This window comes from Athene cunicularia (assembly GCF_003259725.1).
Source record: "Athene cunicularia isolate RWA chromosome 5 unlocalized genomic scaffold, athCun1 chr5_part2, whole genome shotgun sequence".
Lineage (NCBI taxonomy): Eukaryota > Metazoa > Chordata > Aves > Strigiformes > Strigidae > Athene > Athene cunicularia.
In genome coordinates this window covers 7,539,153-7,564,422 of record NW_020799102.1, presented here as the reverse complement: position 1 = coordinate 7,564,422, position 25,270 = coordinate 7,539,153, and the positions used below count along the sequence as shown (strand labels likewise).

The 25,270-nt window shown below is 43.9% G+C and overlaps 1 protein-coding gene across 19 annotated transcripts in view; it reads left to right on the top strand.

The window, feature by feature from the left end:
* The window catches only part of BRSK2 (BR serine/threonine kinase 2), a 315,364-nt gene that overhangs the window by 210,673 nt on the left and 79,421 nt on the right, over nt 1–25,270 (top strand). For all 19 annotated transcript variants that reach the window (XM_026850206.1, XM_026850203.1, XM_026850207.1 and 16 more), the window contains exons 4-5: nt 9,656–9,796; nt 19,980–20,096. In XM_026850206.1, the coding sequence (XP_026706007.1) occupies nt 9,656–9,796; nt 19,980–20,096 (258 nt within the window). The remainder of the gene's footprint in view (nt 1–9,655; nt 9,797–19,979; nt 20,097–25,270) is intronic.

The window sequence follows — 25,270 nt, the reverse complement described above, 5'->3', positions numbered from 1 at the left end:
AGTGAGCCAGATAACAAAATTAAAACGTCCACCTACCAGCACACAACTCACATTTCTGGCTTATACCAGATCAGCTGACATCAGGAGACAAAGACTTACAACTCTGGTGGTGTCTGCAGAGGCATTCATGCTGTCAGTCCTCTCCTGCAGGGTTTTCCTGTAATTCTGTTTATTTTTGTTGAAAACTTATTGTGAGGTACCAAAAGATGCAAGAAAGAGAAAAAAAGGTTCTGTGTGTTCTTCTGTTATTGGTAGCCCAGAACTTTGTCATTTGATCCATCTCTGGGGAAGCTTGTCTAAAGGCAGAAGGAGAGTTCAGAAAGCTGGAAGCAGCTGCAAGGGCTTGGTGCTGAAAATTAATTTTGTGGAAGGTATGCTTCTTGGTAGTCTGCTTGTGGGCTGTCAGATGCTGTGGATACAGGAAAAGAAAAGAGAACAGAATTGGAAGACAAAATAGTGTTCCACCTGAACCTTGATTGGGATTAAGAGAAATATTCATAACCAGCTACTTTGACCCCTTTTCTTCTGCTGTTGACTTGTTTTAGTACTGTCATGAATCACAGCTGTGTGTAGCCGAAGGAAAGCCAGTCAGGTGTAGGAGTGGAGCCAGCTCACGTGAGGTTTTGAGTCGAGGGTGGGCCTGGGGACAAGGAGCTGGCCTGAGACTGGGGAAGGGGAGCGGGTGCTGCGCTGAGGAGAGGTGTCACCGCTCGCAGGAGGGATGCCAGCCTGGCACAAAGCAGGGCTTGCACAGAGGTGGTGGTGATGATTAATACTACACCCTGTGCAACATGGACTTAATAAACTCTGCCCAAAAGCCTGACTGTATCTTCTGCTCACTGCCTGAGGTGCGCTCGCATACCATATGGGCTTGGGAGAGAACAGGCCCAGAGTGAAGCGATTCCATGATGTGAGCACAGGTCAAGGGGAGATGTAGCTCCAGAGCCACAGTATATTTAGGTGCCTAAATTATCTTTCAGACTTTGATAGGAAACGTTGCGTGTGTCTGGGCCCTAGTTGGTAAAGGAAAGGCCACTTAGCTCTGATGAATAAAACAGACGTATGTGGTCACCAGCAGAACTGCGGCGGTGAGCTGACAGGTGCTCTCAGCTCTTCACGTCCTGTGTTTGAGGATCCCTCTGCCTGGATCCATTCCAGATCACGTGCTCAGATAGGATGGCTGCTGCGGTGCCTTGGCATGCGCGTCTACACACCATGAGGGCACTGCTTAAAACACCTTTTATCCCCAATAAATCAAAGGTACAGAGCACAACAGCGCAATCTCCTACTATCTCTCTTTTCCCCAAAAGGCCCAACCAGTTCATGTCCAAATGTAATGAGCAATCAAATACAATCTCCATTCAGAGAAGCAGACTAGAGTTAAAATTGTCTTTTGGGGGCAAAAATCTAACACATGCACATTTTCTTGCAGGCGAGGAAAAAATGAAAAAAAAAAATAAATTCCTGGCCTGCTGCCAAATTAGGGTTTAAAAATTCATGCCCGCCATAAGAATTTATATAACTTCTGAATAATTTATAGGCTGCACCAATAACAAGGGGCTTAATATCTGATAGAGATTATTTAATCAATAGAAAACAGTGCAGTGAAAAAGCCGTCAAAGAACTACAACGTGTCAATCTGGGCTGGGCAGCTTTTAACCTCTTTCCTGCTGCACGTACATCTGTTCTTCTATATGTATGGAAGGACATTTTGCAGGTAGAGTGGTAGTATGGAAGAGGAACCACCAGGACTTTTTTCTTCCAAAGACTTATCTTCAGCAGTCTCCCATTCCAGACAGATCCCTTGCTGATTCACCAGAGCTTTGCAATGTAGTGAGTTTTCTAGCTCTTCGCTGAATTGATCAAAAGGAGTAGTTAGGGATTGTGGTTACTGTGAAATGGTTCAGAGTTCATCAGGATTGGTGGCAGTGCCTAGCACATACCATTTGTGGGGCATCTGTTTCCATTTGTGTTTAACTCTGTGGCCAGACGTCAACAGGTTTTTACAGATGTGGGCATTAATAAACATAGGGACAGAAAAGAACTAAAGACATATCTGTCTTTGTAAAGGAGGTTCCTACTTGACTTGTGTCCCTGGCCTCAGTAATTGCTTAGACATCTGCATCAACTCTAGAGTGTCTTGACCCATGCCATGTTCCTCAGTTTCAGGATTATGCTTATGATTTTCATATAATAATTAAGTGATAAACCAGAGTAACTCAGCTTCTCAGCAGGTGTACAGTCATTTCATGAAATGTCTTACCCATAGGCATCATGAAACAGTAAACGCTTGAACATAGAGGAAGCAAGCAGGAACTCTTCTGATTTTTCTTGTCTTTGTGTCTCTTTCTGTATAACTGCATCTGGGTTTTGCATCTTGCTGAAGTGCACACCTGAAGTTGGGCATCTTAAAAGCTAGCCAGTGCCACATGAAGATCCAGCCTGACTTCTGGCATAGTAGGAAGTCCTAGAACAGTGGTAATGTGATGTACCCAGTGGTACGTTCAGGCTTATGTAGAAGACCAACCTACTTGTTTAGGTTTAAGTGAGGTTGTGTGTGATATGTATAAATATTGTACCATTTAATAAAAAATTTATTAACTGGCTCCCTAAACAGACAGCTAATCTCATGCCCTGATGCTCCTGTTGCCTGACCAAAAGAAGCAGCTGTGTGAATTGATTACCATTCCTAGAACACCAGAGACTATTTCTTGTTACTCTTATTTTTTTGCATTTATACTACTTACCTGAAATACTTTATGTTTCAGTATGAGCTTTCGTCTAAAGATCTCTATCCATTTAACGCTTTTATAATAATAAATACGTTTGTATTGCCCCAGAGGACCTAATTTGTGTAGCTGTGAATGTCTCTTAAATTGCCTTCATCTATAAGGCTGGGAAAACAAGGAGCTGCATACCCACACTGGGATGTATAGTGATGGGCCGCTGTGGGCAATCCCATCTGGCAAGAATTTTAGTATTTCACACCATTCTTGCTAATGGCTTGAAGACAGCTTTTCATTCTTTACAGATCATAACTGGTGCGTGTGTTTGGGATTTTTTTGTTATTTTGCCATAATTATGCGGTAATGCATGCTGCTGGTGTTCTCTGGGCCAGTTAGTCTGGTTAACAGCATTTTTCCAGCCATTGCTCAGAGCCAACCTGTTTCATTTGTTACAGTCCTGCTTTAGAGGTAGCATGTAGCTGCCTTGCTTCAGTGAGAGTTCTGTGAGTTATTCCTCCAAGCTCCCTAGGGCTTGGGCAAAGGCACCCTTTAATAAGTTGTAGCATAGTCCACCAGATGGGAAGGAGAAACCCTCAACAGAAGTGTCTTTGCTGCTGTTTTAAGTGATGTCTTCATAGTATTATAGCGCAAAGACAGTCTGGTCATGAAGAAGATCTTGCTGTGCTGGCACTGGACAAGAATGGGACAAAACCAGAGCATATGTCCTAATCAGTTTACAATCCAGGACACAAAGCAGCTGTTGGAAACCCTGTGATCGGGAAGTCCAAGCTGTGGTCAAGCATCACAACAAAGAACAGTCTTCAGGAAGGAGCTGAAAAAAAATTATGATGTTGCTCTGTCATTAACAGTCATGCTCTTCCAAGCGTAGGGGGAGTGTTGTGGGAGTACAGAATTGTTTGCCTGGATATTTAACAAGTGGATGGTGGGGCCTGGCTTTGGAGGCTGGTCAGAGACAGAAGTCAACCTCAGAGGTCAAGGAAGAGATCCTGATTGCATACAGAAGGGGCTACAAGGTACCTAGAAGTGAAGGCAGCTAGTTAATGTTAGATACAGTGTTTTAAGGAGACGGTGGAGGCATGGAAGGATTGGTCAAAGTGAAAAGCTAAGAAAACGGTTTTGCAGTGATGATCTGGTATCTACTTTGAATCGCCAGCAGTGGGGCAAGAATGTATTTAACAAAGTGAAAAAGATGATGAATTAATTTAGATACAAGATACCTAGCTGAAATTAGACATGCAATTTTAGCCATGTGGGTAGATAGGAAAACCATTATCTTAGAGGCATAATGAAGAAAACATCTAAAAGATACCAGTGCAACCAAGTTGTAGGGACCTGAAGAAAGCCTGTGTCGAAGGTAGCACCTGCACTACAAGCCTGAACCATAATCAATCAGTGTTGTCCCTAGGGGTAGGGAAGGGAAGGAGTGGAATGGGGTGGTAAGGCTGAGAGTTCCGTGCTAGAACACCAAAGACATTAGAGATGAAAACCATCCTCTTAGTTTATTCAGGAGAAAAGAAGACTATTGATTTTTTACCTGTCTAAATTTTGCAATTTTTGTGTGTTTTGTGTGTTTTGGGGCAAACGTCGCAGCTTTTTTTTTTTTTTTTTTTTTTTTTAAACTTCTAATAGTGGCATCATAAATCCTCATAAAGCCCTGTCAGATTGTTAGCGTGGTTGGGTACAACCAAAAAATATGGTGATTATAGACAAAACTGTTGTTGATCATCAGATATTTATTAATGGTTCCCAGGGCAAAATGGACCATCCTCTATGTTTATAGGATTGGAAAAGACTAAAATGACTTGAAGGATGCAGGAATGATGTTAAACTGGTGGGCTGTCACATCTTGTGATCCCTGGAATGCAGGCAAGTTGGGGTGATGAGGAGGAGAGGCACAGCGCTTTATTGTTCAATTTCCAGTCTAAGCTACAGAACAAGCCACGGTCAACCATGGGGAGGCTACTGTGAATTAGAGAGCTCTGGAGTCTGTGCTGGTTCCTGGTGTAGCCAAAATCTGAGGGGCACAAAGGTAGTTTAAGACTGCATATCTCCACAGTCATCCTGGCTACTCCCTCTTTTTCACACGCAGAAGTCATCCCTCCTTTGCTATATTGTTTAGTTTTTGTTAGTATTTCTTCACTGTTTTGGGTCCTGAAACAGTAAATAAAATGAACCAAAAAGAAAGAAAGAGCCTAGGATTATTCTAAGCTTGATTTTAAAAGCTGCACACCTCTGATTTGTAGTGAGTCATTTGAGGTTAGGAACTTACTAGCTTTTATTGGGGAGGTGGCGATGATGGGATGCAGATGGAAAATGGCAAAGGGAATAGATAGAATGCTGCTGCATCATTCTCTCTGCTCCTCTCCAACAGACAAAATTATTCTTGTATTAAGCATTCAGCTTCTTTGTCTTTAGAGACAAAAGTCTTGTCTCCTTCAAGCTCTGAAACATAACCAGAGATTTTTAGTTTTGTGTCTTGGCTTGTAGCAGGGACATGAGGTATTGTGTAAGATGTGGACCTTGGTGTCCTTACGAAAGCAAGCTGTGGCCCGTGAAAATTTTTGCAGCCTCTCAAAGAATATATCTAGGAGGAAAACAAATAATCGAGAGATCATTTTTAACACCACCGGACTTCACATTGAGTTGAAGAAACCTCTTGCTTTTCCAGTGACCTAGCAAGCAGAGAGGAAATTGGTGGTGGGGCCAGTGCGGAGTAGAAGGGGACCACAGATGCTAATCCCAGCTCTGATACTGGGTGACTGTAACCCTGGGCAAGTCACCTCACTCTGCAGTTCCCTATCAGTGAAGAACAGGAGGTTAATGCTTGTAATGCTTCTCTCATGTGGAATGCAAGGATTAGAAGGGCTGGTGTGTGTCCAGAGCATCCAAGATGTGAGAGCTAAGTGCCCATACAGCGTCTTTTGTCCTAATATAGCTCCTCTCTGTATTATCACAGCAGGTAGTGTGCATGCTGCCAGTCTGAGGCTGGGTCTTTCCCTTCCTTGAAGCTCCTTGCAATGGCTATTAGAGAGCAGGGTTTCCTACATTTTTACGGTGGGAAGACTGATGCCGTCAATCTTACGTAGACAGGATTTAAAAAAAAAAAAAAAAGCCAAAACTTAATTCACCAGTAAGCTACTTTTCATCTCCAAATGTAATAGAAGACTAGTTCCAGTTACTGTTCTGGGAATTCACTTGCTTAGAATAAATGGGAAAAGTGGTACTATAGTGAGATGAGAACCTGTCATGTCTGAGAAAGATAAAAGGGAAGGGGAAACTGGGGAAAATACTTCTTAGTGTTTTTCTCCCCTACAGGCTATGTGTTATTTACCTTCTCCTAGATCCTCCAAGACCTGGCACTGGCATACTTCCAATCATACAGCACTTTGCTAAAGTAAAGGATTTTAGACGCTGATGTGGACTCAGGAGATCTTGATTCTCTTCTGTGCCACAGATTCAAGAAAGCTGTAGTGTCTGTATGCCTTATTTTCCAGCCTCTGGAAAAAAATGCTCTTCCTTTCCTTTGCTTTTTCTGTTTGGCTTTTCAGAGTGTGTATTCTCTTTTTTTATGGAGTCACTCAGACACATTTACACATACTCAGAGAGTTGGATGGGTACAGATATACAGCGTTTAGTGGGGACTTGTGTAAGCTCTACAGTGATAGTTAGAACTAGGTCAACACTTGGAAATGTTTAAACCACTCTTGCTGGCCTGTCTGGAAATAACATGTACTACTACTGTGCCATGTAACGCACCAGCAAAACATTGGCTTGCACAGAGATGGAGGCAGGTGCTGAATTATGCCCTTGTTTAATCGAAAATCTCCTAGTTGGGGGCTATCCTAAAAAAAAAAAGCATCATACTGGAGGGAATAGGGTTGGCAGGTGACCAGCTGCAAATCCAAACTCAGAAATCCTAGCTGCAACATAACCATGTAGTACTTGTGGAATAATCCCTGCAGCATTTATTTCTTGCACTTGACCACTGGGGAATGTGTTTGTCGTCCTTCTCACTCCTGTCACGTTGAGGGCTTTGTCAGATCAGAATACATCGTTGCTGTGCTTCTCTGTGTCCCTTGACTTGTCAGAGGCACAAATCTTTTTCAAATGTTCTCCCCTGTTCATTTCCATTATTATATCTGGTGCTTCTAGGTGGCAAGCAGAAATGAATAACCTTGTAAATGCTCCCTGTCTTTCAATTTGTTTTATTTTTCATACAACGTGTCAGTGCATTTTTGTTGAGTGTTTTTAATAAGATGAAGTTGATGAAAATAAATTGCTTTGCAGTTCCTGCTGTGGGTGACAGAAATGCTGGGTCTGTAATTTTCCAAAACTGTGCATTGAAACCAGTGTGGAGGGTGTTCTGTATGCCTGTAACTGCAATCATCTTCGTAAAATACCTCCCAGAAAAAGAAAGCAGCTAGCAATTTGAATTTGGGGGGCAAGATGCACTGCTGTATCGAGATTCTGCTGGGCACAGTGAAAGAGGGAGCTGCCAGGGAGAATTTTAGGATTGATTCTGTGCCAGGCTTGGTTCTGCCATATGGGATAGTTAGCCAGATCTGTCTCTAGTATGAGAGGGAGAATGAATTGTATAGCAAACCCTCTTACCAGACTGTCTGTTAGCCAAGGCTTGGAAAGTGAGGAGTGGGACTTGAAAATGTGGACCCCGCCGCTGCCCATAGCTACTGCATATCAGCTTTCTTCTGAGTGGTTTGATGTTTTGTCCAAAAAAAGTAATGCAGATAAACGGTGATCTCCAGATTACCAAGGGGTAGTCCGTAGACAGTCGGGTAACTACTCACCTCGTCTTGGAAAGAAGATAATCCACATATTCCAAAGTGATTTTCAAGTCAAGATTTTTCTCACGTTTTACTTGTTTTAATGGAAAAAAAAAAAAGTCAGTGTTACCATATTTCTTGTAAAAGTTTCTATTTTGATAAAAATGGCAAAATATGGTGTTTTAATTCCCTAAAATTTATTATTTCATTTTTTTTGTCCAATTTTTTATGCTTTTGTACTACTTACCTGACAAGACAATATTCATGTCCATCTCTTACTGCGTTCTCTGCTGCGTTTCTGTAAGGCAGGGAAATGCTTTCTCCCTGTGCTGGCTGGGAGCTGGCACATGGGAGTCGTGCAGGAGCTGCTCATGGCCCAGGAGCTCAGGGCCCACTTTTGCAACTTCACGGCTAACGCCATTATTGTTAAGGCAATTTTACTTTCCTCAGAACAGTTTTTAGTCCTACTGTTCCATCTTTTTGGAAACATTGAAAACAGGAATAATTAAGCCCCCAAATTTATAATAATTTTCCCTTCCAAATTTAGAATTGTCCTCTGGGATGATGCTGCTTGAGGTACAGAAAAGACAGTATCCTGGATTAGTTCTTTTCATTGTCCACTCAGATTTGAAGAGTTGGTAATAAAACTAGCTTGCTGTAAAGCAAAGCATGGAGAGCTAGGGATCATACTGCACACACAGTCCAGCCTGGTCTGCGGTGCTCCTGGGAGGAGGGAACTGAGAAGTACGCTCAAAATTTAAAAAAAAACATCTGAATCCTGTTTTCAAGTTTTCTGATGATGTTTCTCAAACAAACTGCCAAAGGTTTGAATGCCCTGTTCACCCTTGCATTGTTGCTTTGCAAAAAGCACCTTTCAGATCACAGGCCTGGCTGTGCAACCCCAAAACGCACTTCAGAGGAGTTAGGCAGGGAGGGAGGAGTACAGGTTTCTGCCTCTCTTACAGGGTTTAAACCAGCTGACAGAGACAAAGAACAAAAGTGATTTTTCACTAAAAGTAATAATAATTTGTTGCTCATACTTGTCATTTCAGGTTCTGAATAAAGAATCCCGCTGCATCATGTCTTCATCCTGTGTTTGAATAGTATATGATGGGCAAACAAGCAAGGAGACAGTAGAGCACAAAATCACAAGAGAGATGGACAAACGGAGGTTTCAAACAACCCTCTTGCCAATAAAAGCCTGTGGCTTAGTCTATACCTTATCTGGTTTATTTTAAAATGGTTCAGCTGATGGTGTTCCTGCCACTTCCCTGGGGAAAATACTTCATTCCCACTGTTAGGCAACATTTCAGGAGATTTCTACTAAGTTGTCCTCTGTTTGGCTGCCTTTCATTACCCCTACTTAAAACAACAAGGTGGTCCTTCCATGGCAAGTCCTTCCCTTCTGGAAGGTTTCACTCTTCTCTCTCTGACTGCCAGGAGTGAGGTCTGGGCTTTCCTCTCTCGCTCCTAGGTCCCTGTTGTGCCACATCTATTCACTCGGTGTCACATTCTTCACATGTGAGTTGCAAGAGACAGCAGCTACTCCAGCAAATCACAGCTGTTCAGCAGCAAAAGATGAACCCCTGACTTAGGTTGCACACATGTAGTGATTTTTCTCTTTTTCCATAATTTAAACTGTTCACCTTTTTTAATTTTCTCTAATTTATTGACATCTATCTGGTTCTCAGGTGTCCGAGACAGAACAGTATGTCAGTGCAGCTTTGCCACAGCTGTCTTACAAAGAAAGTGTCAGCTCGGTTAAGGGACCTGAAGCTTCCTAGTACGCAGTCTGACTCCAGCGTAGCTTTAAGAGCTGCCGTGAAAGCTTATATCACATTATTATCTTCTTCCCTTCCTGGTCTTTTGAGTAATTTTTGGCTTCCAGATAACCTCTCACTATTATATTGAACACTGACTCCAACAGTGGCATGTCTGAAGTTTGCAGAACCTCTGTTAGAAATGTTAATCACTCCTCATTTTAAAATTCTGATTCTTTTCCACCGTTCTTTCCAGAAGTGTTCTCCCTGACCGCATGTAAATAGAGGTGTTTGTACATAACTGTGTGAGCATGAGGGGGTTGCTATGATAATGTGCTTACAAAATCCTGGCTTTGTTATTTTCTAGGTATTTGGTGCTAGAACATGTGTCAGGTGGGGAGCTCTTCGACTATCTCGTAAAAAAGGGAAGATTGACACCAAAAGAAGCCAGGAAGTTCTTCCGACAAATCATCTCTGCTTTAGACTTCTGCCATAGTCATTCAATATGGTGAGTAGAGCCATTTCCAACAGGCATTACCTGTTACGTAAAAGCACAGAATAAAGAGATCTTATTTCTTGATGCTTTTACTTACTATTAAGTAACACGTTGTAAAGCTCTAACGGCATTGTGCAAAGTGCTGATGTATTTTTTAATTCTTGGCTGGCTGTGAGACAGTGTGCCGGTCACAGACCGACTTGTCATGGAGAAGATTGTCCATCATTTCTCTCTGGAGGAGAATTCATTCACAGGGAATGCTTTAACCAGGTAAACCAAAACACCAAGGAAGCGCCGTTTAATTTCCATCGTTCTTGAGGCACTTGCTAATAACTGAGAATTTCATACACTTTATCAAAATGAATCCCTGAAGAAACTTGGGATAATTACAAATACAGCAAAGTGATTCTATGCCTTCCTTCAGTTTTTGGAAACCTGCTGGCTTTTGGCAACCTTCACTGAGTCCCTCCTGGGCATTTGATTCACTGTTACCTTTAATTTCCTTTCCAGTAGGGAAGAATTTCCTTGATCTGACTGCTATTGATACTCACTACCTCCATCATATGATTTAACCATCAAGTGTGGTTTAACCTGTGCTTTAAAGTGTTGTTTTAAATTGGACCAGTTTCTCCTCATCTTCAGCAAGTTTAGGTAATCTAAATTATCCTGAAATCGAGTTGTTATAATCAGTCTGAGCACAGTTTCTATATAGCTGCTGACCCATAACTGCCTGCTTATTTCTCCGAGACGCAGCTCCTCGCGGTTAGATTGGCTGGGGGAGACCATTTACATTATGTCTGCATGGCTGCTCCTCCATAGCCACAGACAGCTGTAGATCCCCCCCTCCAGGAGGCCGAGGGCCACCGATAGATACTGCAGTAGTTGGATTTGCATAATCACTGTGTGGTTACTTCTCAGTAACTGTACAATGATTTTTCTGTACCCCCAGATGTCCACAGCATAAACGGCCATGGCAAAAATGGATGCCTAAATATTTAACCTGCTCTTCTAGCCCCTCCCTTTACATCTCTGTCTCATTTCAACAGGAAATATTAGTCTGAAAGAGGACATATTTCTAATAAATGGAAAGGGAAATAAGAGCCTTCCTTGAGGATATATAAAGGAGAGTACACTGTTAGCAGAAGAGGCAGTTCAGAGGTGGTGGATCTGGGTGAGAAGGGCCTGAGGACAATGCCTGCCTGGCACAGGCAGGCTTACAGTAGCCAGAGAAATTCCCAGAGGAGCCGAGAGCAGGTTACATGCCCTCAGTAGAGGATCTAAGTTTTCTCTGTTGGCAGAGACCTCTGAAAAATTTTATTCTGCGAATCCCCCAATTTTTCCTCCCCACTAATCAACTGGTTTGAGTGATCATGACCCTCTTATAATCAGCATCATCCTTGGTAGATTGTACAGCTGTTATTTTTTATGTACACTGGGCAGTGTAACCACTGGTGGATTGCATGCGTACAAGTTTCTGTTCCCTACTTGCTTAACACTCAGAGACCCAAACCAAGAAGACTCAAAAATGTTTAAGTGCAACTAGAGAGAAGTTATTTACTCTTCCAAATGAATATTCCAGAGTAATGTGAATCTGCCTTGGGGTGGAAGTTTCTACAAAACCATGCATATATACACAAGCACAGTGGTCCTGTGGGCTTGCGATGGATACCTCTTGGTATGGCAGACTTCAGTAAACTGAGTGAGGCTGTCAGACAGACAAGCACCTCTGCAGCTTTAACAGTATGTGGAATGTTGAAGGCAGAGTGCATGTCTCTCTTGAGGAATCCATTTTCCTCGGTTAAACATATTGGATTGTGGGCAGTAGTCTTGTTTAGAAGTAAATCCCCTGTCTCCTTGCCAACTCCCACTCGACTAGCATCTAGTGCTGAATAAGTTAGCAGTAAATCTTAAGCTCTCCCTCCCTCCAGGTCACTCTGAGACTTGTGTGATCTGTGTTCTCTAGACCCCGTGTTGTATTCTGGACAGTTATCATTAAATCCTTTTAGAAAATCAGAGCATGCATAAATACGTGTGTGTGTGTGTGTGTGTGTGTGTGTGTGTGAGAGAGAGAGAGTATAAAAGTTAATGTGCTTTCCTAAGCAATGAAGCCTGACCTTGTCCTGTCGTGGGGCAGTGAAATGACAAATCATCTCATCAGCCAGGTTATCCAGTTATGACCACATTGAAAAATGAAGGCTTCTGCTTTGGTTAATGACTAAATGTGGGTGCCTCTAACCTGCTGGCAGAATAGATTGATAGTCTAGTGTCCACAGCCCCATATCATTGTCCCATCTTCTTCCTGTACTTCCCAAAACACTGTGAAATATCTGTGGCTTACTTTCACAGCAGTATCTAACCCCATTCAGCTTTCACTGCTCAAAATGTATTGATGCACCAGGATTCCCGGATCAAAGAATCAGACAGGATTCCCCAATCCTCCTCTCAGTAAAAGGCTTCTGTTGCTGCTGTGTGGAGAGACGGCCTGTGTCTGAGAGGTGTTTTCAAACAAGCAGCTCAGACAAGGAAGCAGAGTTGTCTTGGAGCTTGAGCCTGTTTGTGTGTTGCTTTAAAAAAGTAGTTTTCTGTTCTTATTGTATTTAATGGAAACAGTGGGGGGTATTTGACATATCTCACTCTGAGGTGCAGTTACTTGGGGAATTTTGTGGTAGGGGTTGGTGATGGGGGAAAGCTTGTAGGTGACCCACTGTAGAGCTCTAAGGACTTTTCTGTGCACAGGGCACCGTGCTGTGCTAGGGACCCAGAGGCAACCGTGGGTGCAAACAGGCAGCGCCATGCAGAGGTATTATGGGATCCTGCAAACAGTGTATCTGTGCTACCTTGCTGCTTTGCCTGAGCTGGCAAGCCAAGTGGTTAGCTCAGCGATGCAGTATTACTGCTTCTGCCTCCAGCCCTTCCTCTGGGCGAACTCCGAGGGCTCTGCATCGTGCTGCAGTGCCCGGAGCAGACGCGTTCAACAGTGGTGCCGAGATGGCAGAGGAACCTGCACTCTCTCGGACATCACTGTAAGACCATTCTAGCCTGGGAAGTTTTCTTTAGACATAACTGCATTTTTTTTCCTAAGCTGCCATTCAGCTAATGCTGTGTGTCCGCTCTCCTAAATTCAGGGCCTTTAAGATGTCTCAGCTGGGTGCCCCAAATCAATAGTCCCTTCTGAATAACCTGCCTCCATACTGCGGGAGAGCTCTCCGCTGATTCAGTGCCGACTGTATTTTCTGTCGGAAACAATGTAGGAGCACGTATCGGGGTAGGTCGCAAATCCTGGCTTTCATCAGGAAGAGTCTCTTTTATCTGGAGCGAGGAAGTGCTGCAGCCCAGCGAGGGCGGGAGAGCTGGCGGGCACCTCGTTGGCTGGCAGTGACATCACCGGCAGGCGCGGGGATTGGCGGCCGGCGCATTTTGTCTGTCTTGGGTTTTTGCTTTGGTCAAGCTCATATTTGGTGTCTGTATCTCACAAGCTGACAAATAAAAATATGATTACAGAAAATGCCCCATGGCAAACCTTATTACAGCTTCAGAGATAACAGATAATGCCAATTACTGTGCAGGGCAGTGGTGACACTGAGAGGAAATCCCCTGCGGTAATGAGCAGCAAGATGATTATTTCATTTTATTTTTATTTTGGTTGGGTTTCATTTTGTGGTTTTTTTTTTCCCGAGCATGCACAAGAGGGGTTAAGGCAGGTTCTTTATGAATATTGATAAATGACAATTATGAGGGCCCTTTCTCCTTTCATTGCCTGGGGCTGTGCTTGCTTGAGTACGCACAAGGCTCTTGCTGAAGTGTGTCTGTGTGTGCATGCGTAGGCATGGGGGTGTGTGACTTAGAGGGCTGAGGCAATGAATAAGAGCTTTGTTTGACTTTGCCTTGTGTTCTCCCCGTCAGTGCAGAGGGGGGGAAAGGCTCCTCATAATATAACGCTTCATGATTTCACAGCACTAGTGTCAAAATCTCTGGTATATTCCTGCAGTCAGGAGCTGCAGAGCATGTCAGTAAAGGAAGCACACTTTTAGGGAGAAATCTGGGGTGTCTTTCTTTGAGAAACAGAGAAAGCTGAAGAATGCCAGGTGCCATGTTCTGTCAGATAGTGCCACCCTCATGATTCCTTCTCTGCCTTGCTTCATTTATAAGGAGCATGCTACAGTGTTCTGCGGGGACAGTCTGTCAAACACTTAAGGCTGCAGCAGCTGGACACTTTGAAATCATGACTTAAGGCCTCCAAATGTTACACTGATCTAGAAATCGTGGCATTTAATAAGGTTGGTTTCTGGTGGGTTTCATTTTCTGGTCCTTGAGTCTTTAGGTTTTCAAGTTTTCTTTCAGACCATCAGAAGTGAGAAAGGTACCTTTTTCCCCTGTGGAGAGCTGAGATTCACCATTTATTGCCTGAATCCAGGAGTTTCAGATCTGTGAGTGAGACTCACTCTAAAACAGTGAGGAATTTTCAAATTTCCCTTGAACAGGAAACCAGAGAAAACCCATCAAGTACAGCAGCTGCAGTGTCAAAGGCAAAGTTACCAGCTCAGCTAAAGTCAGAGAACATATATTTTCATGAGTTTACTTCTTTATATAAGCCACTGGAAACTCAAAAATGGCATAGTCTTACTGTAAGCATAACCAGGTAACATTCTCTGGCAAGTACAGCAGTGGTGATCAGACCTGACAGTCTGTTCTAGCTTTGAAATACATGAATATATGTTTTGAGGTGAGGTTGGTAGAGAGAAGCAATACATTTTAATAGATCAATAGAAGTAATTGTTAAAAAGCAAGCAAGGTTTTATGCATACTAACCCTTCTCCAGGTCTCCTGATATGTTTATAGATGTTGTCCTTTTTCCTAGCTATAACTATATTTACTTGTTCTGCAGAATTCTGTGAAAACTTACTAAATTTGAGCATAGCAACCATAGCTCTAAACAAAGATTCTTCTGTAGGTAGATACAAGTTCCACATTCAGATCTGATTTGCAGAACCAAAAGAAAATAAGATGAAAGACTTTTTCTGCTCATGAAAATTAAACATCTTGCTTATCATGCTGTTAATTATTACTGATAAATTATTTGTATCACATCAGGCACTTTTAAGACTGCAGAACAATTATTCTGTGGTCTGGCCCTTCTGGGAGTTTGGGGTCAGTAAGAAAAGCAGTTGCAAAGTAGCCAACAATTTGATTAGTACAAATGACCTGCAACTACTCCAATTAGGAGGTTTCTTGGGTTAGAAATCTGTGACCTACAATGAGTTGTCATAGAAACTGATATGAACGTTTCAGCTCAAAAATCACTTTAAAATAATGGGTTAGTTCATCATCTCGTGCCAGGTGACATAGCTCCTTTGAATCCAAGATCTGGAGTCTGTCCTTACACCAAAAATCTTCTGCCAGCCCCAGGTGACAGGGAGAGAGAGTTTTGCTTCTCTTTTTTATGTATGCTGCAATTGCCTGCAGTACAGTACAGGGCTATTCCCAAAGCAGGAGGATGGGCTAGAAAGGCAAGGGAGAGAGCTGGAGGAGCTCTCTGAATAGCATCCCTGGGAGCGACTGGAAAGCAAGCGTGGCCTGGGTGTAAGTGGGAGCCTGGAACACCGTAACACATACGTGTGCCTTTCATTTTCTATGCACCACCTCCAAGAGCTGTGCCCATTTCCGTGGGGCAGTTTTTTCAGACCCCTTTCTGTATCCATCTTGTGCTGCAAGGGAATTGTAAAGCCTTTGTTGTAGTCTATAAAAGAGGGACATGGTGGAGAGTCTGACAGTGTGTGCTTCCCCTGTCATGGCTTGTTTAATGGCTCCCTTTCACTCATGCTCTTCTTTCAAAAGCCTGCCGTAGCCTAGCGCTGACTTCTTGTTCCGTTGTCTTGGTTGAGGAGCTCTGGGAGTCTGTGGCCATCCTGGATCAGGGCTGCGCTGCTTCCTTCTGCAGTGCTGCATTTCTCTTTCATATTCTTTCCCAGCATATGCAGGGCTCAATAGGAGAGTTTGCCATGTTTGTCAATAAAGCTGCTTGCTTCTCTTCTGATTTTCCAGCCATGTGATGAAGCCCCTACAGCTTTAGAGCCTTTAGAACAACAAAAGGGTAACGAGTCCTCTGTTCACCTGCAGAGAGAGGAGTTGATGCGGTCATATAAGACATGGAGAGCCAGAGAGATCAGCTGGAATGGGACCAAATTAAATGCATTTACTCTGCAATGTTCCATTAATGCCAAGTAATTACCATGTACAGTGGGATTTTTCTTTTGTTTTGTTTTGTTTCATTTTGGCACAAGAGAGTTCTTTCCAAATATGAATGCATGAGGCTGTCCGGGCTCTGGGCTCTTAGGTAAATTATAACAAACCTTCCTCATTCCCATATGTTCCTTTCCCTTCCTTCTGGCATTTGTAAAGCTGGCAATATGAAGATGGAAAATGCAAATGCAAAGAGGAAGTCTCATTCCCAGTGGCAATGGTGCTGGTTCTGCCACGCTGGTGCAGACTCCTGGCCTGACTTCTGTCCCCAGGATGATGCCTCAGCAAATTTAAAGTGGTCTAAAGATGGACAGCAGAGAAATGTTCCAGATAGAAGAAAATTTTCATTGGGGAGTAAAATTCTCCTGTGGTTGAATGTGGAAGCATTGCCTGGTCCCACTGGTACCCTGATCTCTGAGAGGAGTGCTGCCACGATACAAAAAAAGTACTCGGGCTGCCATGAAATTCCTGTGCTAACCATCCATACTGGGCACTAGGGACTGTGCTGAAAGAAGAATGGAGAAGGGTCAGAGAGATGCAACACTGGACAGTTCTTGTATCGTAGGGCCCAGTCAACGATAAACGTAACGATTCACGACAGAGTCCACCCTTCTGTCTGATCAGTGGGTTATAGTGAAGAGCTGATAATTTTTTTTGGTTTTATTTTGCTGAATGTCTGAAGAAAAAAAAAATGCTTTAAGGTCTGTTGCCACTCCAGATTTCCTTTCACACATACTATCCCAGTCGCACAAATCCCCAAGTCCCAACTTTAGGCTTTCAAAATGCTCTCTGAGGGGTGGGTCAGGACCTCTGCCTAAACACCATGATCAGCTCACGTAGGCTGATCACTCATGGGAAAGCATTGCACAGCACAGTGAGGTGAACCTTACCCCATGTTTGGAATGTGGATGGTGGCACCCCTTTTTTCCTCTCACAGTGGCTCTCCAAAAAAGAAACTGAATGTATTTGACACTTTATAGGATCCTCATTTTTGCACTTGATCCTCCCTAAAAACTGGCCTAAACCTGTCTGTGTGGTGGATCCCGGCTGATGGGAAGACAAGATGCAATGGGGAGAAGAAGACTCCTTTCCACCAGTGAATACTGCACTCATTTTCAAAGGTACCATCCCTTCCCTTTCACCGCCTCTCAGTGGTGTGGAAGTGGAGCTGGTTCGAGGTTCACATACGTTCTGCTCCAGCCAGGGCCTGTGGCAGGTCTGCTAGGGCTCAAAGGCATGGAAGGGCAGCATTTTTGCATTTCCTTTAGCTGCACTGTTTTCCTGAAATAGCGTAAGGTGTTTTCTAGTGACCATGCATCCAGGCTGGAGAAATGCTGGTGGATGTCCTGTGCTTAGGTCGTACTCTGCCTTGATCATGCTGTCAAGTTGTCTTTCTTCTTTCTAAAAAGAACTACACAATTTTAAGATAAGGAAAGAATTTCAACTTCTGGGTCAGAAGGCACATGTCAGCAGGATGCCTGCAGTAGACTGAACATGTATGAATGACATCAGCCAGTGCACAAGCAGTGTAACAGGCCCAAGGCAGCAGCACCCTCAGCTTCTACACCATGGATCTGTTCAGCAGCCAGCCAGGAGCAGTCGCCAAGACTGAAGAACAACCATTGCCACTGAAAAAACACGCTCAGCAGCAGGACACGCACTCAGCCTGAGCTGTGGGGAGGTTTCTTGTTTCATAGCATCAAACAAACACCACTCACTTTACAGGGAGCTGTTACTTGCCATCAAGCCCTAGTCCTCAGATAGGAGAACTTCAATGCATCTCCCCCATCAGATGAGGTCTTCCCAGCACGCTGTTAATGAAACCAGTTGTAAGGTGAGAACTGTCCTGGATGTCTGCTGGAGGAAAGATTAAATCCCATACTAGTGACTCATTAGTGTCAAGCTTTCCTAGCTTGCCTTAGGACTGTGGGCTCTTCACTCCATTTTGCTGCTGGGGCTGGAGCATGTTGAGATTTTGTGAATGTTGATGATCTTGCCTTTGTCCAGGGCTGCTGTCCTTGATGATGGCATTCAGGGGTTCCTTTCCTGGCCAGTAACTGGTCATTCACTGCCTCTGGAACGTTTCCTTGTCACTCATCTGCTTTTTTGTCAAGCAGGTATGACTGTCTTAATAGTTATTATATGACTAATAAGTCTTCTGTCTCTTGTCACCTTGAAACTTTGATTTCTGTGAGAAAGATAGATTTGATAAAGCACTTTTTGCTTCATCAGATGAAAATATGCACAAATCTGAATCATGCTGCTGTGTTATCTACCAGGTTACTTGCCCATGGTTAACAAGGCCACTTTAATAGGCTGGGTTCAGCATGTTTATGCAAGATTGGAGACCAAATTTCATGCTCTTTAAAAAGTGAGGGGGAAGGAATCATAGGACTCAGTGATAAAGTAAATGGCCACTACCTGCTGCGATTGTGCAGTTTTGCTGGAAGTCTCCTTTGAAAATATCTGTTACACTCCCCAGGTGTCTTATTACAGTGTGCTCTGGTTTTGCATAGAATTGACCTGCATTATTTACAAGCTGTCTCTAACTGATCATTCCAGACTTCAGATCAGAGGAGATCATTTCCAAGACATTGTCATGCCTCTCATGTTTCCCTGAGAGGGTAGAGACTGTCCTTCTCTACAGTGATGTGGAGGTGGAATTACACTTGCGTGCATGAGGAGTGCTAGAGGAATGACTTAAAAAGTGAAGTGAAAATGGCATGAAGGTAGGGCTGCCTTCCATCATGGGTGTCACTGGACTAGACTATCCTGACACTGGTTCTTTTGCTGAGTTCAGGTTCTGATCAGGGTAACTGGTCTTAGTGAATCGTTGCTGCAAATGACTGTTGTTTGCCTGACACTTGCACCTGTTGGCTGGCTGTTTCCCAGACGTTTGTGTTCTGACTGGCCACTGAAGCTGCCTGTTCTGCCTGCAGGGTTTGCTCCTGTTTGAACCTTTTATTAGCAAAAAATCAAAGACTCATTTTGCCTACTCATAAGTAAAAATAAGAAAAGAGCTTCTTCTTTAGTCTGCCTAAAGTGCTTCTCTCATCTCTGTGACTCTTCAAGAGTTGCAAATAAAAAGGAAAAAAAGCAAAGTCATCACATTTTTTGGGGCAAAATTTTTGTCTTTGGATATAAAACAAGTAAATGTAACAGTTGTACTAAAGTACCTGAGTACTAAGAAGCAGGTATGGGTGCACAGTGGTGTTGGCTGTAAGTAATGGAGATTAATAAATTATGATACCTTTGATTTATAGCAGGAGTTGTCATTCTGAAGATCATGTCTGCCTGCCTCTTCTGTTGTTGCCAAATAAAAGAGAATCTAGATCTGATGGAGAGAAGGGAATCCTCTCTCTTCCTTCCCACTGCTGGCACCCTCAGTTATGAGCAGTGCTGGGCTGTAGGGATTTCTCCATGAGAGCTAATTATCAAAAACTATTTCAAAGCCATATGCCTATGTAAACAACTCCTAATAAGGTTTTTTTGCAGTAGTATGTACACCATGGATGTTTTTTTCTCTAGATATCACTCATTTTGTTTCCTGTTGTTGACAAGAATATATTGATGGTGTTGCCTTCTGTGTTAAGGAGCTGGCATGTGATGGAGTATATCAGCCCTATATCCAAGTTGAAATTCTCCTCATACCTATTTTCCTCAATCTCTTCCTCAGATTGTGCTGGTACCACTGAAAGTTGAAGATGTTCTTTTCCCATCAGGGCACTGCAGGCTCAAGCCTTGCATCCATCACGAGCAGGCATCTGGGACACGTTTTAGAGTATTGCAAAGATTAGATCTTGGATATGTCTGTTCTCCTGCCTGGGACAGGAAAAAAAAAAATGAAATCAATTAAAATATAATAGGTTGGATGCTATGTTGGATAAAGAACAAGTTTTGGAGTGGGAAAGCTGTCATGGATAATTTAACTCACATTTTGATCCTCTCTTTACAGCCACAGGGACTTAAAACCAGAAAACCTACTGCTGGACGAAAAGAACAACATCCGGATAGCAGACTTCGGGATGGCCTCGCTGCAGGTTGGGGACAGCTTGTTAGAAACCAGTTGTGGGTGAGTGTCTCAGAATATACTGCAAAAGTCAGGGATGGATTCCAGATGTGAAAGTTGTCCTTAGTAAGGGTTTCAATAAAGATCTCCAGACTTACACTGTGCATTATTTCCCAGCAAGATAATAAATTGGTATAATGCACATAGTGTATAAGATAGCTAGAAGAAGGGGGTTTAAGTGCTTTGCAGTGAAAAGGAGGCCTCTGTAGGTGTCACATATGGATATAAAAATCGAGGCTTTCAGGTGCGAATTCTTTTGCATATGCTGGTGTGTGTTTGCTGTCACTGGCCCTATAATATTTGGGAACTGAAAGCGGTAGTGTTGCCTGTTGTAAGAAGAGGCTTTAAAAATGTTAGAGGGTGAAAAAACATGGATCTAGAAGTTCTGAAGTGGAATTTTCATGTCCTGGTTAGGCTGCCTGCTTTGCAGCTTTCCTGTTCATGCTCCACACGGCTTTGTTTTGGCTCAGGTGGGGGATTGACAGGGAGGCAGCAGGGTCCTTTGCAATTACAAGCAGGGCACAAGTGCAGATACAAAGGAGACTGCTTGCAGGAATATTGCAGGGACAATCTAAAAACATTTCCGTGGCAATTCAGTTGCCAGCAAGAGCTTTCTAGGAATTTCCAGGGGAGCCAGCAGTCAGCCCACGAGCGGAGCAAAGCCCAGGAGCCTGGCGGGGGACGGGTCGTGGTCCCCGGGGCAGTGCCCTCTCATCGCCATCATCCCTAGGGGCATCCCCAGCCTGTGCCCCCCACCAGCCCGTGCCCCCCACGCCCCGGAGCCACAGCTTGGTGCCGTGTTGCCTGTGTGGGGGCTGCCGCAGCGAGCTGTGGCGAGGGCAGCAGCTGCATCGAGCTGCTGCAGCCTGGCACCGCACCGCCAGCTTTTAGCTGTGTCTGAATTTGTTACAACAGCGAGCTCAGCATCTGGAGTTGCAGACAATACCAGCAGATTTCCACCTCCTCTCCTACAAACCTACTCTTCCTGGCCTTTGGTAGTGTGAATCTGATGACTCCAGCCCAGCGCCGTCCTCAGCTGGTTGCAGTCCATGTTTCATCCGTCTGCTCTGAGCCGAGGCAGTTCAGGGTAGGTGTGGAGCCGTCGTGGTTCCCTGTACAGCCCAGCCAGTGCCTCTCAGTCCTGAGCTGTACTGCTCTGCTTTCCAAGTCATGAATAATGGATAGCAAAATTATTTGAAGTTCATGATGTGATTGAATGCTGGTTGATGAGTACACTGAGACCCATCCGTTCCTTCGGGTCCGTGTCAAGGTTTGACCTCTTAACTGCACAGATGAAAAGCAAGGAGCTATGAGTCTGCACATCTGTTGCTCACAGCTGCTTTCAAACCTCCCCTCTAGATTAGGAAATGAAGTCCTCCCTGCAGTTACCACAAAGCTTCTATACTCTTTAGATAAAATTTTCCCCCTTCCTTCCATGAAAAAAACAAGAAGAAGTACAAAAACCAACCCAGTCTCACAGTGCCCTGTAGGATTTTTCAAACTCCCTGGGATCTTCTCAGTAGGGTTCCTGTTCTTGTTAGCACTGGGCTCTGTCATCCAGGTCTAAAGTCTCAAAGGGAGACTTCCTTTCCATAAGCTGTGCTGGAATTCAAACCTCTGTGCTTCAGGCAGAGCCAGCCCCCACATCGCGGCCTTAAAATGCACTAATAAAGAAATCAATGGAACGGAAGAGATGTGCCTGTAATAAACAGAACACAGCAGCAACGCTATGATCTCCTGCTTTGCAGATGCATTTTAAGCGTGGTGCCAATCACTAGGCCTCCGTGTGAGCTATTACACCACTTCATTAATTCTCCTGGCATGGAGCCCAGCGTGGCTGATATTGGTGTCTTGTGATCTTTCTGGTTTGGGGGGTGAAGGGAGGAAGGAAGGAAGGAAGGAATATGTAACAATATGCCACTCTGTTCACAAAGAAAGGCAATGCAGTTATGACTCCTTTTCCCTTGGAGCACACACAGTAACCAACCTCAGAGCTTTTCAAGGCAACAGTTTTACCTACCCTTGTAGTTGGTACTTTCAGCTGGCATGAAAAGGAACAAAACAGAGTGAATCATGGCTGAGATACTGAGCTTTAATGAGATGCTCCTCCGTGCACCCAGAAGTTAATTTCCAGAATGGATTTATCTGTGCTGTGAACACTGATAATGAGATGAAACTGTAACATTTCCATCGACAGTCACGCAAGGAGTCTCCAGGTATTTCTGTCAGTCAGAGTGGGAGGATCAGATGGGGTTGAGCTGTGTGATGCAGCTAACTTTGTCAGTACAGCAGAGCGGTTAGAGTGCAGTCAGAAATTCTTTGCTGTCACAAAGGAACTGCTAAGTTTAGTCCAAAGTTTGGGTAGGCTTTAGGACACCACAGAGCCTTGACTGCCCTCAGGAAGATAATCACGTGGCCTGAAGCGTGCTGTGTCGCACACCTCGGGTACAGTGCTTTCTGGGAGCTGCTCCTTAGATCTGCACGGTTTCCCGTAGCACTGGTTGCTCCCTGGAGAAAACAAGGAAAGTTCAGTCCAGCTGTGTTTGTGTAGGAGAGGGAGGTAAGGATGGACTTGCTGTTTCATTGACATAATTTGTAACTGGCAGCCTGCACTTTGATTGTAACGAATCCCCATTACTGGAAATGTGTATTGCACAAATCCTGCATATACACAGCACTGAGGAATAAGCCATGGTTTTAAACGTGTCTTTAGACCCTTGAGAGGAAGAGGAACTGTGTGTAGGGTCTGTGAGAATAATTCTGCTTACTGCAGAAATTGCACAGCGAGGCAGTCTCAGGGAGAGACAGTCCATGAAATGCCAAAGTAACACACTGAGTCTCTGCATTCCTCCAGGAGCAGGGGAGGTCTGTGAGCAAACAGCACACAAGGAAGGAGGCAGAAGATATGGTAGTACACTGCTTCTGTTATTTTAGACTTCTTCGGCTCTTCCTCCTCTTTACCCACCCAGGCAGTAGCATGCAGAGACAGTCCCCTGTCTCTTTTCACAGTGATTCTTCCCAGCATGCTGCCTCACAGTGTTTCAGAATGGTAGACATTGCCCAATCCATCCTGAATTGTCACTAGGCAAGAAGAGTGAGTGCCTCATGGTTAAACCTCAGGGCTGAGACCCAGGTGATCTGAGCTTGATTTCTGTCTCTGCTGAAGGCATTCGGGGTGGTCTTAGACAAGATGCATTACCTTTCTCTACTTCAGTTCTCCATCTTAGCAAGCCATTGCAGTGCCCAAGTTGCTCTGAACATAAATTGCAGTAATTTCTGTGGGAGTCTTAGAAAAGTAGGAAGGGTCGGGGCATTCCCTGGGCCTTGTTCCCTTTTCTTGAACTAAAAGGGCTTATGGCTAAAATGAAGGATTGAAAGAGGATCCTGCGGAGTCACAATTATCCGGAGGTTGTAAAGATCCTTCCTAATTCCCCATTGCTCCTTACCGAAACCTGGCAACGTGCATTTTTGCCATCTCTTCACTTCTCTTTTTCACTTGTCACAGCTTCAAAACACTGAGTCCTACTGGATGGAGATTGCTGCAAGCTGCCGGGTGACTGAAAACCCAGAGCAGTGCTAGTCTCTGTGCTGCCTGCCTCCAGATCTCTCTGTCCCAACCAAGAGCTAGGACGGAGCTGACACGTAAATGTATCTCGCTCCAGCACCAGAGCTGATCTCTACAGAGGCAGCCGGTGCGGAGACTGACTCCCCTGCTGACAGCCCCACAGTTAACTGACTGTATGCAACAGTTCCCCCATATTGGTGTCTCCAGAGGGAACCCCTGGCCTGATCCAGAAAGGTGTGTGTGTGTGGAAAGAGCGATGCTGATTATGATTTTATTGAGAGAGGGAAGAAAGCCTCGTTCCTGTCGGTAGCATAATGAAGGAAACCAGCAACTTCCAGCCCCAGCGCAGTCAATTCCTCTGCTCTCGGCTCTCCCTAGGAATTTCTGGCAGCACTTTGCACATCTACAGATTGCCTGGACCTGTCAAAAAAAAAAAGCAAAGCACATATTCTCATTAGGAGTGATTATTGGCTCTTTTTGAGGTCAGGGTATTTATAACAACCAATGCACTGTGTGTTTGGTAGAAATGGAAATGCTAGCAGATACCATCTAGCTCCTGATTCCCTTACATCTGTATTTGGTGTATCACCACACCTGTGATGAGCTGATAATACAGAAGAGCAATGTTCAGTTGCCACACACCTCAGTGCCCAAGCAACATTTTGGATTTTAATGACAAGACGTGATGCTTCACATAGTCTTTCCCCTTTATAAAAAAAGTGTGCATATTGCCTAAAACATATGCAAGTGTCCTACATCCAGTTATTGTCAGGGTTGCAAACTTAGGCTCTTAAAACTGGAAATGCCAGAATCAGTACTTTTTACCCTCTCTCATCAAGAGCTTCCATTCCCAGCAGTTCCCATCTCCTTCCCTGATTTGCACTATAGTCTTGCTGACTTCTCCCAGTCGTTTCTGCTCCATATTTGGCCCCAAATCCTAGATCCTTTTCTTTTTTCCACTAGGTTGCAGCGCTAGTTACCCCTGCCTGGTTGTCCCAGTTAGTTGCTGTCAGTCCTAGATCTGTTTCCCATTGGTTTTGCACTCACTTTGTTTTAAATTTTGGTACCTTATGATAACCCCAACCATAGCAGCTCATAGTATCAGTTTCAAGTAGAAAAATTGTTCTGTGAAGTGTTACCAGTGCAGGTAGAATTTTGATCCTGATGCTCTAGAGTTTTTGCTAGTAACTGCAAGCTGCAGTTTTCTAGTGTCAGAGTAAATTTTTCTAGACAATGCAAACAAATATTGAAGTTTTCCCTTTGCAGCTGAAGATACTAGAAATTTTCCTTTTTTAGGGGAAAAAAACATTTAATTTAGATTAGACTTAGATAGTGGAAATGGTTTGGCCCATACACAACATGCATGCACACACAAACATGAAGGCAGTCTGAGGCAGACAAAAAGCAAGGAAAATTGTCGTTAAGTTGTTAAATTGATGGTAAATCATAAGCAACTTAAAATAAGGATTATAAAAGGAAATACCAGACAACGGTATTAATAATCATTGATACCAGCCTTGCCTATAATACATCCCAAGGGTATGTAAAAGAGCTTTAAGTCTGCAAAATCAAGCTCTGAGAATTTAAGCTGTTCTTCAGATTACCAGGGTAG